Source organism: Arctopsyche grandis, chromosome 8 (assembly GCF_051622035.1).
Source record: "Arctopsyche grandis isolate Sample6627 chromosome 8, ASM5162203v2, whole genome shotgun sequence".
Taxonomy (NCBI): Eukaryota; Metazoa; Arthropoda; class Insecta; order Trichoptera; family Hydropsychidae; genus Arctopsyche; species Arctopsyche grandis.
In genome coordinates, this window is record NC_135362.1 from 10,955,123 (window position 1) to 10,972,399 (window position 17,277).

A 17,277-nucleotide genomic window follows, 5' to 3' on the forward strand; every position below is an offset into this window, starting at 1 on the left:
TCTTTGATATAATAATAAACTATAAAAATATCCCAAAATAAATATTTTTATAATAATTTCTCATTGACTTATACCACCCGAATTTTTCATTGACATACACCACCCGAACCAGTATATCCAGTAATTGGATCCGACAATCCCTTAAAATTATCAGAACACGGTCGTTCTGATATGCAGTATTTGAATTTACAGTAAAACATAATATTATATAAGCGCTGCTTTTGGTATTTACCATACATTTGTGTTTTACACATATATCTATGGTTTTACAAGATGAACTGAAAAAAAGCTTTTAAAAAGACTATGGCAGTTTTATTATTTATACCTACAAGTCATATGAGTAATGGAACATTTTTACCACATTCAAAGTGTGCATTAATTTTTGTAAGTTAGTTTTTCTAGCTATTTTGCTCACATCGCTCATAAAGTTTAAAGGCGTATGTACATAAAAAAATTGCGAGAAAAAATATTCTCGCACTTCAAATAAGTCGTCCAGTACCCAAGGTCAATTACCCCATTTGTGGTTTTCCCTTGAGAGTCCTAAAAATTGTAATTTTTCAAATATTTTTTGTCACCCGCCGCTTCTTGCGAAGATCTCGGGATACATCCGTCACCCTCTTGCTCGGGGAGTGCTGTAGCGACATATAATGTTATCCATCTCGCTCTTGCCTTCTGGAAGTGTGGTTCTCGAGATGCCTACTTCCCTGTTCCACTGCCAAGGTACATCCTTAGAAGATTTCTTAAATTCCCGTTACTTCCAATATCTTACGTCATGGTTTTTCTTTATTTTTGTAGAAAGGTAATTTATAACAATAAACGTTGTGTCAATTTCCACAATTCTGATGTAGATACTCATGTTCTCAAAAAGATTTATTTTTAATATTCATTTGAAAATATTCTCAAAACAATAAATGTACAAAAAAATAATTAAATATTAACATGTTACATATCTATCTACATATGTATGCATGTTAAAAGAATACTTAGTACAATTCATATAGTGTATGTACATAACGAAAAATCGAATTTTGTAAACTGAATTTTCTTATATGTAATTGAAATCATCTGAAAGTCTATGATTTTTCCAAAATGGATTAACTTTTAATATAGTGTATCACAATTCCGTTAATACACCATTACCTATAATATTATATAATTATATTGTAATAAAGGTATTCGAGAGATCGTAAAAGGGTAAAAGAAAGATCGCAAGGAAGACGGGTAGACAAACTTGGGAAAATGTGTGGTGTGAGATGGATGAAAATTGTGTAAAATAAAGACAAGTTGTAGGGTATTGGAGAGACCTTCATTTTGCAATGGATGATGAATAAAATATTTTATTCATGTATAAAAATCAAAATATATAATATTGTACATAAAAATTAACAAAAGCTTGTACAAATGTATGTATGTATATTTATCCCTTGTATACATACTTGCAATTGAACAATCTTCATAAAAAGTATATAATCTTTATATGAAATTTGAAAAATTATTTTCTGTTATATATAAAATTATTGGTAAGATGTGTGATGTTAAACTTTCATCATATATTGATAATGTTGTCTGTGAAAATGGTTACCGCGAATATTTAGAAGTTTTAATGATATAATGTTGACTTAAAATAGTGGTAAACGGATTATTCCGCAAAAAGCGATCTCGCGCAAGTCACTAAAATATCGACCACGGAACATCTGGAACTCGAGTTCTCGTTACTACAATATTTAGATTGATGAATTTTTTGGGTGCCAGAACCAAAATATTCTATTCTGACATTCATTATTATAACTATTATGATATGGCAACACTTTCATACATCAAACGATTGTTGGCAGCACTGTGTGTCTGTCAAATCGTGCGTCTGCCGCGATGGCTGGTGAAGTGATTGTAGATGCGCTCCCTTATATTGACCAAGGATATGATGATCCTGGAGTTAGAGAAGCGGTATAGTTAATATTTGTCTTATTATAAATATATATTTACTCTTGAGTATAGAGTTTTCTTAGAAACCAAAACCTAACTCAACATAACCTATTGTTCTATTTGATTAACTTTAATGTTGATGTGTTTTCATCGTATTCAATTAATCGCTTTTTATTTCCAGGCTATGGCTATGGTCGAAGAGGAATGTAGACGTTATCGACCCACGAAGAATTATTTAGAACAACTTCCTTCTTCTTCACTTATAACGTCTAGTATAACTTTTGAGACACCTATGTTAAAAAGAGAATTGGAGCGATTAAATTCGCGTCTTCCTCCTGAACCGCTATCCATGAAAAGGTATCAATTGAAGATTTATTTTTTTAAATGATAAATAATTACTTTACTATAAAGTTTATATATGTATGTTTATTTTTTAATAGATACGAATTGCCTCCTCCACCGCCGGGACGACTCAGTGATCCAACAGCATGGGTTGAAGCTGTTGATAATTCTCTTGCTCAATTAGAACATCAAGCTACTCGGCAAGTAATTTATTGAAATTTTGTGTGTATACTTTTCAATTTCAATGCTAGATTTATTTAATTTTTTTTCTTAAATGTTACAGGGTAATTAATTTAGAGTTACAGTTGGAATACTCGTGTGAAACTTGGAAAGCTTATTTGGACGTATTATCTAAGATGGTGACCGGAGCACAAACTCGTTTGTCGGCTGTGAGGTAAAAATGTTTATAAGAACTTAGGTGCTTGTTAAAAAGCATGTACACTTTTAGTGAAATTGGAAGACTTTCAATTTCAATGTTCAAATTTTTCATTTCAGAAAAGAAACTGCAGCCGTTAATTGGGAACGTAAATCGGTTCAAACTGCTATGGGGTCGAAGTTAAGAGGTTTAGAACAAGAGTGGGTACAATTGGTATCACATAATTATCGCATAGAGAGAGCGATCGCGGAATTAGAGGCTGATCTTGTTGAAGCTCAATCTTTAAATGCACAAGAAAAAGAACAGGAGGATGAAGTATGTATTTTCAAAATAGAATTTCTTTTTATTTATATTAATTCTTATATTGATCGCTTAATCTACTCGTGTTATTACAGGTAAAACCAATAGACAATGAAATTTCTGAGAATGGAGTTGAAACTGAACCCACAACTGAAGAAAAGGAAAATGAAGATGAAGCTAAAGAGCAAGCGCAAAATTCTGAGCCTGAAGAAAATGAAGAGACACCCCCAGCAAAGAAATCTAAAGTTGATCAGACCGAAGATATATTTGCAGCATAAAACATTTACTATTGTTTAAATGTTATGTCAAATTTTGAACCAATTCATTTTATATATGTCAATGTGTCAATTGACAATTAACATGACTAATGAAATTATAGCGATATAAATGTATTCTAAGATTGCTAGTTGTGATTTCCTAAAAGTCTATTTCATAAGAATATATATAACTGAACAAGCAATCATTTTTAGACTGCTGTGAAAATAGAGTTTCTTAATATGTCCTGCATTTCTGAAAATAAGTGATATTGTAATGTTTAATGTGTAAAAGATTTTTCTTAATTTTAATAGTAAAATTATTTTCAAAATATCTTGTTTCTTTTATCCATACTTAGAAATACGTTTTTAAAATAATATTTGTTTTTGATTCTACAAAATGCTGTAACAACATAACTCTTGTATAATCAAATACATTGATGTGGCGTCGCTAGGTCCGTGCAGGGAGTGCGGTCTACACCAGGTGACACCAAATTGTCCAAATTCAAAACGCTAAATCGACATATCCGTTGTATGACGGTGTCCTCGAGCGACTACACGCCTCATTGCAATCCCTATAATGTACAGTTTTCTGTATTTATACAGCTACCGCGAAATCCGTTTGGTACAGCTATGTACATATATATAGCATCAAATATGAGCCATAATTGGCATTTGTTCAAATTCCTGAGAAATCAGTGTATGTACCTAAAGTTAAGAATTTTAACTGATTCAATCAGACGGAGACGCAATCCAGAAACAACGTGTGAACTTAGCTCCTCTTTTGGCGCTTCTCTCCCGTAAAGGTCATACCTAGTCGGCACGTACCGACTTCAGCAGGTATCCGGCCGTACGAAAAGTATTCTTTGGTACATTTTGTATGGGTATGTTCATATCAACCGTCACGTTTACACCACGGCAGGCTTACAGCAGTACCCGACATTTCCTGTTCATACCTTACAGCAACATCCGTCAACGTATCGTATCCGTCTTTTTGGCCATCGTGGAGATATACACGCGAATTACGTGCCATGAGTCTGCCGCTTTGCTGTTTTGGACCAATTATCGATAGTGACAGTTGACAGCTGTTCAATCTTTCGACATGGTTTTGGCGCTGACAATGACTTTTTGACAATGCTTCCTTAAATTTTGTAGATTTTTTGGTGATTTGTGTTTTTATTTTATCCAGTATTGTTTCAAATTGGTATCGGTTCATACGGAAATATTTAAAAAAAAAATTGTCCATCATCCACAAGCTCCTTATACAATGTCCAAAACTCTCCTTCGGTTTTTCTATTTTTTAACATGGGATGCACATCAAAACGCCTCCGTGCTTTTTTATTGCCTTCTTGAGCTTCTTCTTCCAACAACAACGCGATTATACATCATTTTTCGTTCGATAAACGCCGAAACATTTTTGCTGACTTGTATTCTGACGCGTAGCTACGAATGCACGTGTATGCATTCATATTGTAAGTACTCGACAATACGACGTAAGCAACATTGCGCCGTATCATCATGGCCTGCAATGTATTAGTAAGCCGATTTTGCCTTGCACTCGGCCAAAGTGCTGTGAACGTGACGTGACCGCGACGTGTAGGTATGAAATGAATAGAAATGTAATAAAATGACATATTTGAAACGGAGTCGTGCAGTGCTGTTAAGCATGAACAGACCTTAAGTCATTACAATTAACAAATATTAATAATTCATAAAAAATATTTTTTCAGGTGACACCATCCCTAGCGATACCACTGGATGTATGTACATATGTATTGCAGTAAAAAAAAGGTGAAAAAATAACTATTACAAGCATCATGAAATACGAAAAAAAAATAAACGAAGGCGTTCGAAATCGAATTTTTTCTCTTAAATACATTACGACATCGCAAATGCGACGAAAGTAAATTGAAATGCGTAAAACTTTCAGAGACGCACATCTGAGATGAAAATGAATCATATGGCTGTGGGCGTATGGCCGACAATGCAAGCGCGCGGACCAAACGGGTCGAGTGTCAGTATTGTATGTGTAGGTTGGTGGCCGTGTCACGTCTGCAGAACACCGACGTTTGTTTTGGGGCGGAGGGCGGCGCCCGAGCTCACAGTCTGCGCCCCCCACTACCCCCCTGGCCACTTCACCCCTCCGGCAGGCCGCACATCCCCTCTGGCCTCACGCATACCGACACCGCAGAACCGACGGTGAGTGGCGACTCCGCCCCCACGGCGGGTGCTGCGCCCCATTCCTAACCCCCACATACTCAATCCCCCCGCATAGACTAATCAGATTTGACGTATCGCCTCCCTCTTCCAAGCGGTCAGTTTTATTGACATTTTGCACAACCCTTGATTCTAAACAAACGTTCATTTAATTTCAAATAATTTATTGGCCGTAACCTCATTTATAATGTCAATAATCATTTTGTAAATAAATGTTCATCGCAAGTTTTAATTTCAATATTGAAATATTGTCTCGAATGAGCACATGCCGTTGACATTTATGCCTTTTATTTTCATAGCTAATTTTAGTACGAGCTCTATTCATTCAACTTATTTAAATTCAAATTAGAATTTGTGATATATATATATTTTATATGACAATCTTGGATTATATATAACGACTATATTTATATTTTATTTGTTTCAGCAGACCTATAATGGTTGTATGATTAAGACTACAGTAATACCGAAAGGAATCCGTCGTCTCTTTGGTTTTAAATGTGAGTAATTTGTACGTATTTAGAACACAGTAGAAGTTAAATTACTCTTACATGACTTTTTGTTCTTGTTTACGGTAGAAACTGTTGCTATTTCAATTTATTTATAGTGGTAACGATTTTATAAACAAATGGATATATATATATATATATATATATATATATATATATATATATATATATATATTTTATGTTCAGCAATTTCCTTCATAATGGTGTTAGAAATGTTCAACATGATTTTATATTTCATATGAATTATTAAGTAACTGCAATGAGTGCGACACATTGTTTGGTTTATATACGTTAGCAAGCATTCATGCGGTTGACTTCCCTAGAATTTTGTCAACAATTCAATCAAATAGAAGATAACGGATTGTAAATATTGTCGAAATCGATAAGACATTGTATTGTGAATGGGCATTATTGAATTTTGCGTAGTTTGTCATTACAATTTGACTTGCCTTTTCTTGGGTGAACATTTTGCTTATTAAAAACTGTTTGTTATCCTGTATCCTTGTCAATGGAGGCTTTTCTTGTTTTTTTTTACGATCAAATAATTTTTAGTATACCTATGTCTTTGTGTCCGTTAATTTTATTTTTTCCCTTGAAATTATTTTAATATCTTAGTATGCCAAAATGATGTTATAAAAGATGTTGCTACATAATGTGAGGAATAGAAGAAGTATGATATTTCATTTAGTAATTGATTGAAAGCTAAAAGGTCTTCACTTGAATCTTCGATATATATTATTTTTGAAAGAAGTGTTATAATAATAAATCAACTCTTTTTGGCATGTAAGCTGACAGTGTATTTTATGGAACCAGAAATTTTCGTCTGTTGTGACAATAGTATGACGCATTTGTGACTTTAGATTGAATTATGGGTGCTTAAACCTCAAGTTTAGCAGTGTCGCAATTTCCAAACTCTTTAGAAGGCGAATTGCCAAATATTAATTTGACAACTAAAACTGACAACTTTCTATAGTTTTCATCTTACTTTACATAAACATATGTAAAACCAAATGATGCGTTAAAATGTGGTTTTAACTAACAACTTTGAAGCCTTTTTTTTCATTTTTTTTCTTTTTATGGTTTAAACGACGTTACAATACTTTGACTAGGAATTAAATTTCATTTCTTGCAAATTATACTTGTATTTAAATGAAATACCATGGACCTTAACTGAATTGACTACATTGAATCATGAAACTGAATAAATGGCCTAAACACACTTGACCCCAGAAACCATGCGGTGCTCACTGTACATGCAATATAATATTTTCATTTATATTTGTATGTTTTTTGTCTGACTGTACTGCTTTCTTTTTTGTATTTTATTCTGTATGTGTGCCAATTTAAATAAAATAAAATAAATAAACCAAGAATGGATAGTTAAAGGATAAAACCACCCCGTTATAGAGTCAATGATCTGAATTTATTTACCTACATTTACTATGGTAGTTAATTTATAATTAAAACCACCGATGAGTAAACCCATGGTTTTTCCGATACTCCGAACAAAATTCTTGTAAAGCCACTTCAAATGACTTTGTAGGAAATCAAAGATTGTTTCGAGTCTTCGAGTCTCAAATTAAACCTCGATTGAAAAAAATCATACATTGTATGATTTGAAGTATTTCTGTGGTGGATAATTGTGACATCCAAGCCAGCGATTGCCAATTTATGCAATTTTTGAAACGATTCCTCAGAAATTGGCTCATACCTACCCATTACTGTGTATAAATTTGGCCAAAGTTTCGTTTTTTCAACTTATCTTGTGAGGGTTCCCTCTAAAATAATTATTTCTGTTGATTTCTACAGAGTTCTATTTCGTAATGGCATAATTCGAATCGTAGATGTTTTGATGAGAAATACATAGAATGGTACCAGAGAAAACAAAATGCTAAAAGGAAGACCTCAAGGAAGATGGGTAGAAATTAGGTACATGTGTGCAGGGCCGGCTGGGGGTTTTGCGAGGCCCTAGGGAAAAGTTATAGGTGGGGCCTCTACCTCTCAAAAAAAAGTGGCAACCGGAAGAACCTAGATAAAGTTGTAGGTTGATCACATCCGATTTTTTTTTTTTAAAAGCAATACCGTTATACATTTCTATATACCGGCCTAGAGATTATGAATTGAATTTGGGATAAGTTTTGAAATGTTAAAATATATTTATTTCTCAATGTGTGGGGAAATCGACGTTTCATTCGGGGTGCATGTGTGGGGTGAGATGTATGAGAGTTGTGCAAAACTTGGGCTTCCACGCTGGCTTAAACCGAAACCGAAAAAGCGACTTTTTGACCATCTTTCAAAAAACTGGAAATCGAATTTTTTGGCTCAATCAACCGGCTTTTTAAGGTTTCCTTTAATTAATGTTTTTTTCCTCAAAAATAACAATTATGAATTTGAAATTTCTATGAAAGATCACAAAAAATGTGTATTGGATCCAAACTTTCTTTGAACAACAAAAAAAGGTATGACCCTTAGCGGTGGTTTTGAGATATAGTTATGGATGAAGACCAGTTCATAAACCAATAAGGTATTATTGAAAGTAGTTTCAATAACTTACACAAGGCCTTCCAGAATTTCGTCAAATTGGGTTTTCCATAATTTGTAGTTTTTGCGCGTTCTTCTTCTTGATAGTAGCTGCTTTAAATCATTTAATTATTTGTGCGTATTCAGGATATGGCATTTTACGGCTGTGATATTTGTAATAATAATATATATGTAATAACGATCTTATGAAAGTTCATAATTTTTACATACCTCTTCTTACTTTTTATAACTCAATTTAATTTGTAATCAATTATTTTTTTGTAAAATAAAATATATATTTACAATTTTTTATTCTGCGCGCGCACATTAATACGGGAGGAAAAGCCTGTTCCTCTTGTTCCTGTTGTATCCTGCTCGCGCAAATTAAGTGAGTATGTACCGTTTACCATGCACCTTTTTTTTTGATCTTTCAACGTAAGATCTTTCGATTTTCGATCTTTGCCTTCCGATATTTGCGTTTTCGGTAATTTAACATTCCGGCTCGTCACGGAGACCGGTATATACTTACGTACGTAGCTGAAAAACTCTATTAGTCGTAAACAATGTGTGCCGCGAATATCCAAAGGTTACTATGCTCTGCCCTAGTGCATAACAGAGGCGGGTGGAAGCGTGTTGGAGAGGTATTCACCCAGCAGTGGATGGTGAATGGCTGTAAATGATGATGATGGTCCCGCTTTTACTTGATCCGCCGCTGCCCTTGACGTTTTTTTGTGGAATTCTATTGCATTATTTCTTTTTGAGCATCTTTGAAAGTTTGGATGTCTCGAGAGTGAGGCTCTCTTTGGGCGAAATCACACAGCGGTGAATGCGGCACGTAGTTTTTTTTTAGATACTTTTAAACATGCGGAAAAAACGATGGGTGCCATTCAGTGTCATGTCGCCATTCATGGGACGCTCGGCATGCCGTGCCCCACAATGATCCTCTGAACCCTTTTCGATCAAATTCCATGCTTGTATTTATCCTTGCTTGACAGTGATCGATGACGGTGTATCCCATATTTTAAGAAATGTAGGAGACCACCCACTGTGAGGAGCCATGCACGCGTGCCGTTCATCGCTGTATGTTTTCGCCCTTTGGGCGACATCAGACAGCGGTGAATTTGGGACGTATTTTTTTTAGATAGTTTTAAACATTCAAGACACATGTCGTTGAAATTGTATGGTAGTATTTATCCTTGTTTGACAGTGATCTATACCAAAACGATTTTCGGTAAAATTGTATCCTTGCTTGACAGTGAGTGATCGATTACGAATATGGGTATACACCGTTATCGGTCACTGTCAAGCAGAAAGTGGTCAAGGAGGGTGCCATTTTGAAATTGAACATAAAAAAAATTAAAACTTATGTGATTTAACATTACGATATAAATAATAGGAGATATGATACTTACATTGTTGTAATTTTTTTAAAGAAAACTATTATGGTGTAAATCCCCATTCAGGAAATATGAAAAATTTACAATATATATATGAAATTAAATTCGTCCCAAGGGGGGGGGGGGGGGGCATGGCACCCCCCTTGGATCCACATATGCTGTCAAGCAAGGATACAATTTTACCGAAAATGGTCCAAAGGGTCGTTTTGGTATAGATCACTGTCAAGCAAGGATAAATACTACCATACAATTTCAACGACATATGTAGGTCAAATGTATCGTTTTGAAAGGACTATCCCATGAACGCCACATTTTTTCTATGTGTTTAAAACTATCTAAAAAAACCACGTCCCACACTCAGCGCTGTCTGATTTCGCCCTTAAGGGCATTTATCCGATCACCGGGCCGAAAACCGACCTCTGAGCCGGCTCTGACCACTGAGCTGTACTGTTAGATATCGGGGTTGAAATGGCTGGGAACAGTTGAACTACGGCGTGTGTTTAGTTGGAAACCGTCGAAGACATCACTGGGGGGGTTGGTGGTTGAAGGCGAGAGTGAGATGCTGAGGTGGCCAGGCAGAGATGTGTTGTGTGATATAGGATGAGTAGTGTTCAGTTAGGCATGAGGTGCGGTGGGCGCGTGTCGTGGCGGCGGCGTATGCCGGTGCAGCGTCGTCGTGAGTCAGAGTGCCAGGAATAGCCGGGCAGTGGAGAGTGGAGTAGAGTGGAAGAGAGTGGTGGAGTGGTGGAGTGGTGGAGTGGTGGAGTGGTGGAGTGGTGGAGTGGTGGAGTGGTGGAGTGGAGTGGAGTGGAGTGGAAGAGAGTGGTGGAGTGGAGCGGAGCTGTGGTGGAGCCGGTGGTGGTGCTGGCAGTGGCAGTGGTCGTGGCGGTGGTCAGTAGCGGGTCGCGCCCGTCGCCGGTGGCGCGGATGCGCGGTGCGCGTGGCGCGCGCGCCGCCAGCGCGCCACAACCCACCACCACCATCCACACGCGCGCCATCTGCATCTGCATCCGCACCCGCACCCGCACCATCCACACCCACACCCACACCGGCTGCACCTCCACGCGCTGATCCACCAACATGCCAGTGAGGGACCGCAACGGAGAGCCGGAGCCCAAGCGCTGCAAATTCTGCGACGGTCCGTGTCCCACCCCACACCCCACATCCACCCACTCTACCACCACCTCCCCCCCCACTCGACCGGCGAACGTACTTCCACTCATGATACCACCTATCGCTTTCCACGACGATTCTATTTCATTTTATTTGCAGTGCTAGTATCTCACCACGGCGTATTTTTTTTTTATTTAAATCCAAAAAATAAGTTTAAAATTCATATTAATTTGATCAGTGGTGTGCGGTGAAATTCTCTCTCTTTTTATTGTCGTACAACCTTACTTAATGTGCACGAGCAGGATACAAGGGGAACAGCCTGTTCCTCTTGTATCCTGCTCGCGCACATTAGCCTTTTGAGTGCTGGCATATTTTTTGTTGTGAGCCCACCACGCTGAAAATTTCCAGCTAGAATTATTTAGAAATCCAATAGAAAGCAGGTAAAACCCCTAGATAACTACCGCCGAGGATTTCGAGTTTTGTAAAGGTGTGTTTAAACTCTCTGGTATATCTTGCAACAGTATAAAATAAACAAAAGAAGTCCATTATTCATTGATGTTAAAATGTAATGCTCATAATCTAAATGCCTAATTAAAAATCTGAAATACTCGCCAGTTAGGTATTTCCATCGAGAAATTCTGCTATGGTTATAAATTCAGAAATTCCAGTGTCAACCAGTCTTTATAAACATTGACACGGATTACACGACCCATGTTTAATGCATTTTTTTTTAATGATACCTGGAAAGGCTTAGCGGGTAGTATTCTTGTTTATTTTTTACATATTAAAAAAACAACGCCGATAGGCGTATTTCAGGCTGATGGACTTGTTGGCAAAACGCCGATCGGCGTTGGTCAGCATTCAAAGGGTTAAGTAAGACTGTACGACAGAAAGAGAGAATTTCACCGCACCCCACTGTACTATACATTTAATATCTAGCCAATAGAATTTCTTAAAAGAAATAACGCAGAATTACACACAGCCTGGCTGTTAAAAAATACTAAATTGTATTTTTACTATTCAATATAGGAAGAGACTTTAGGTCCGCTATAGGAAGAGACTTTAGGAAAATCGTACATGCTATCTCTTTCACCGCCTGTCGACTAATAGCATTTCGTGCAGACAATAGAACATTGTACGCGCGAAATGCTATTGGTCGAAATCATATGCGTTTTGATTAAGTGTCATCCTACAACGGAATGTATATATTTTTTGCAAAAATTTCATGCAATATTTCGAACTGACTGTAAATCAACAGGCCATCTAATGTACTGTCGTTAACAAGTTTTATTATTATTAAAGATCGCCGTTGGATGGATGCTTTTCGCACAAAAATTGGTTCACTGTTGTCAATTTCTTAGAAAAGCCATGTTTTTTTACTCTGGCTTTGAACGCTAATGGTGTGGTCTATTGTTATTTAAAAAGCATTCGTGCAAAGCCGATCTCTGGTTATTATATATTTAAGTATTATTGTTAGGTGTTAAGTAATATATTATTTAAAGCACAACTGTCTCTCCGAATAAAACGTAGCTTTAGGTCAATATATTTTCTTGATATGCAATATATGTATTTGAACACTTTCTGTTGTTGGAAGTACGTTTGCTTGGTCGAATTCAAAGGCGTATCTTTAATTTATTGATACGCCGTTGATAACTCTCCTTGTCCTGATTACATTCCGATATTTAGTGTGTGTCCATGTTTTGTTTTTGTGTTTGTGTGTATGTGTTTGTTTTAATGAATCTGTCGAATTAATGCGCCGAAGCTTTTCAATATTGAAACTTTTATATGGAATAATCTTCAAAGCGTTCGGTGTATTTTTTGACAGTTGTTTAAAAATGTAAATTTGATTAAACATGTTTGTTGTTTTTTATATATATTATTATTAATCAATAAAATTAATTTTTTAATGAAATTGATTTATTTTTACTATTCAATAACATATCCTAATCCAATGTAGTGTGCACGGTCAATGAAAAATGTGTATAAAAGCGCTTGTTTATAGTGTCACTTGCAGTAGATCGTGTTTTTATAGAAAAATACACATTTAAATGCAATATACACATATGTATGTACATACTATTAACCCTTTCATTGCGGCCTATAAACTTAATCAGCTTTGTATGCCATGCTTTTTTTTTTAAATGTTATATATATATACATTTTTTTTGATTATATTTTTGTCTATACAGTACATACTTGAAAAATTGATCCATTCATGATATGTTTTGAAATTTTTAGTTAAAACATATACATACATATTTATATATACATATACACACACTGTGTTTTGCTTTTTCAAAAATAAACCGTAATCGCCGTTGTAAAATCCATCAAATTTTGGCATCACGGACTTTTGTTTTCATCTTGGCGAAGGTCGGGCATCATGAACGTTTTAGCTCCTGAGAGTGATGAAAAGATTTGAACCGTTTAGCAATTTATACTTATTCGTTATGTCTGTTACGCAACACTCAACCGTTGAAAAAAAAATATTCCGACATTACGAAGATTTTTTTTCGGGATGAAAAATATTCGCCGCAAATATCCCGTTATATTTTGATGCCAAAGGAAATCGGCGATACTTAAAATTTTCTTCGAAAGCAGCATATGGTCGTATTATTCACACGCTGCGGTGTTTAGGTAAGAATGAGGTCAATTTAGGCACCGAATATGGCTAGAAATTTTAGATTATATTATTATAAATGGCATTTCGATTGATCTGTTGTGCCTAAATTCAAAACACAGCCTTGGTGCCGCATTTATATAAACGAGTTTCACTTTCATCTATTGCGATTTGTATTATATAGGTCCATATTTACATATGTACTTTTGACTTACATATGTGCTACAATGAACATCATCAAATGCACTCGACTGATTCGGACCATTGAGAATGATCTTTCTCGTTCACATTAGCTCGTACCTCATAATATGTATATTCATACAGAGTTACAATGTGTATTTGGTGCATCATAAATAACTCAGATCTTACTCAACGGTGATCCATCTTATTTATTTGTTACTCTTGCGTAGGATGTGTGTTGACTTTCTCAACGACTGATGCATCACGAGTTCCTTATCCTTTTTGTCAAGGATATTTCGCTACTATTTTCTCGTGAATAGTCTGATTTCTACACACTTTTTTTCTGTTCTACATATCTGAGCGTTGACAAGAATTTTCATTGATCTTTTATTCTGGCGCAGGGGGACTTCTTCTCTGGAACGAAAATAAAGTGTCGCTAGCGTATATAACACTTGTTTGTCGTTTTTATTTTTTTTCCTGGTCGGTTGAAATAGTAGCGTAATTATTAGGGTATCCGCCTACTACAGTTGGCACGGAAACTACTTACTGGTTGTCGGATACACAGTTCTGGAATCGAACTATTTGTTGTTTTATCATTTGTAACGTTATTTCAATTTAAAAATCTATAAATCGCATTCGTCTCTTTTGGCTTTGTCCGCATTAAATCAATTTTTCATTAAAACATTACTCAATCGCTCGTTGAAAATGCTGACTTTTGAGTTATACTCACGTTGCGTAAATATTTTAGTGAAAGTTAATGCGTTAATAGTAATAGTATAGGTGCCATATAAGGATTAATCATTCTCGCATTCAATTCGCTTGGAAATCTTTGATTGAATTCGGAATGTAAGAAAATTCCATATAGATTGAATGCGTTGAGCTTTTTGGTAGGAAAACGCCTGGAATAGTTTCCTCGAGCTTTGAGGTCATTCATAACGTCATACATGCGCTATTCGAAAACACGAAGTGTAAATAGATCTTGTTATTTCACGGTCTCAATATTTTTATTCATTTCATGATATTATCCATGACTTTGTAACGGATTAACCCAACGAGTAGGTATGTCTATATACATAGAAAATGTCGCGTTATCTCTACATACGTATCTCAGTATTAAAACATTTTTTTTAAATTTGTCCAAAAGTGATTGCATCGTAGTGCTATCGGTGAGATAAAAGCAATCTATGGATAATTTGCCATTGCTTGTTTTCAATTTCGCATTCGTTCTATTAGTGTGCGGAGTGGTTAGTTAGTGCAAATGTGATGTCTAATCCGTATTATTACTTTAAATTTGTCCCAGATGGTAAATATGATTACATTTGAATATTTCTTTTGTCTTAGATTGTATCTTTGACCTAAGGACGGTCGTCTATTTTTGCAGTATTAACGTCACGCGATTGACACAAGTGCAATGGTGCGTCTATATGCTTTTCGTAATTAGTTATGTCAAAAATTTGGGACTTTGAATTATGATCTTGGTATATCAGGCGTGCGAAATGAAATTTACTGTCAGTCCGAAGTGAGTAAAAATGTCAATATTGAGACTGAATTTTAATTTCGACGACGATTTTTAAATGACTTAAATCAAAGTGTAATGGCAATTTGATTTTACTAGACTTTTGGTTATCTATTATATATGTACTTATATTCTTAGAATCTGAAACCGTTATCGTGTACTTGAAATTTTATCTCAAATATTAACTGATCCAATATAATGAATTTGTTATATTTAATTTATGATTATAAAACTCGTTAACTCGTTAACTCGTTAAGCCTTTAATCGAAATAAGGCGTTTAGAAATAAATTTCAAGAATTTGGTTCCGAATAAATTTCCATATTAACTAATCTATTCCATCTAATCTTAATAATAATAATCTAAACTTAATAATTAACTAATCGGGACCGATATCACTCTTTATGATGCAGTGGGCACTTGACTGCTCCAGGCTTTGGTCAGACCTTGTGCCAAAAAGAGAGGTGCTGTAAGTTGCCAATAATGCACTTAAAGGCTCGTTGTGCCAACTGGACGCAATATAAAAAAAATCGTTTATGTATTTTTCGTGACCTGCTGTTTTTATTATAATAATAATTTATTAGAATTTGAAGTATTTAAATTGGACAATATTAAATTCGTTTCTTTTATTTATTGAAAGTTATTGTGAATGGCGGGCGCTAAAATTCTATTGACACCTCATGTGGACGGTGTGCGATTAATTGAATTTTTAATAATAAACATTTGAATAGTCTGCTTCCAAAATTGAAAAAATCATTTTATTAAATGTATATACATATGTACATGTACATACATACATATATATTGTTGAATCTTTTCTGCTTATTAAAAAGTCTCGGATATAATTTTAAATGTTTCCTGGATGAAGCTTATATGACACTTAAATGTTAATGCCGGATTGACACGATGCGAGTAGCTTGTAACAAGTAGCTTGGAGGTCCAAAACGTTCAAAAACGGTTGTATCACGTTTTGCTACGCTGCAATTAACATATGTACAAGTTACTCGTTCGAGCAACTTGGTCCAATCTACTCGCATCGTGTCAAGTATGTTTTTCATTGTTCTTTTATAGTTAAGAAACTGAGAGGTACGCGGTGCGTCTTTTTTTTTAGATAGTTTTGCACGTGCAAGAAAATGCTTGTAGGCCAAATTTATACAGTTGCGTCCCTTCGCAAACCTCACCTTTATCCTTTAATTTTATTTATTTTTATTTTTATTATATTCATATATACCAGGAAGACCTAACAAGTAAACCCCAATGCGCCTTCCTGGCTAGTTACAAACAATGCAGCAGTTTTATTACATAACTCGCTGAATTACGAAACACTGAAAACTCGAAATTAACGAGGACATCGAAGGAGGTTTTTAGCCAATTCAATCGAAGATCCGTTTCAACAATAAAATCAGAAAAATTGGCAAACTCTGATAGGAAACGATCGACCTGGAGTCACAAATATTCAAGTCTGACCAGCAGCATTAGAATTATACTCGGAATAAATTCTTTTAAATCGAGGTCAACTCACGGGATCGAACCCGGCGCCTCTCGGTGCTAGGCAAAAGCCCAAACCACCGAGCCATACTGCTGACTAATTGAAATAGGTTTGACGGTGATCGATAACGGTAATTCACATATTTAAAGAAATGTAGAAGAAACTTGTAATAATAAGATCGTACGAATTAATGATCAATATGCAAGATCATTCGCCTATCACAGCTGGAGTCCACCAAAGCGTCCCGTGCCACACTTTTGAGTGTGTTCTTACTACTTATAATATTTCGAAGCTGACATTCAAATTTTTTCAATTATATACGCACACATATGTACGGTATATTCCTGTCAACACTTACATATTACCTAAACTATGAATACATTTTATTTAATGAAGTTGCACTTCTTAATTGATACATGCAAGCCCAATGTAGCATTTATTACCAGATTAAAATTTCAAAGTAACATATTCGTCTTTCGTTACGGCATGTTTTCATTGAAGTGTCTCGGGTATCTGGCGGTGT

At 35.5% G+C, this 17,277-nt stretch overlaps 2 protein-coding genes across 5 annotated transcripts in view; both read left to right on the top strand.

Moving 5' to 3' along the window:
• The first annotated feature begins 1,812 nt into the window (after positions 1 to 1,812).
• BCAS2 (BCAS2 pre-mRNA processing factor) lies at positions 1,813 to 3,566 on the top strand. The gene is made up of 6 exons (XM_077435492.1): positions 1,813 to 1,944; positions 2,105 to 2,280; positions 2,364 to 2,465; positions 2,549 to 2,659; positions 2,761 to 2,956; positions 3,037 to 3,566. Exons 1-6 carry the CDS (start codon positions 1,870 to 1,872, stop codon positions 3,217 to 3,219), a joined length of 843 nt encoding a protein of 280 aa, XP_077291618.1. The 5' UTR covers positions 1,813 to 1,869; the 3' UTR covers positions 3,220 to 3,566.
• A 1,565-nt stretch (positions 3,567 to 5,131) lies between these two features.
• Positions 5,132 to 17,277, top strand: part of Mrtf (Myocardin-related transcription factor) — a 75,038-nt gene continuing 62,892 nt past the window's right edge. The window contains exons 1-2 of one of the 4 annotated variants that reach the window (XM_077437305.1): positions 5,132 to 5,394; positions 5,843 to 5,912. Coding sequence is in view for 2 of the 4 variants with exons in the window: in XM_077437303.1 (XP_077293429.1) it covers positions 10,919 to 10,976 (58 nt within the window). In the remaining 2 variants the exon portion in view is untranslated. Of the gene's footprint in view, positions 5,395 to 5,839; positions 5,913 to 10,455; positions 10,977 to 17,277 lie in introns of those variants that run through there. The other 3 variants (XM_077437307.1, XM_077437304.1, XM_077437303.1) reach the window with 3 other exon arrangements.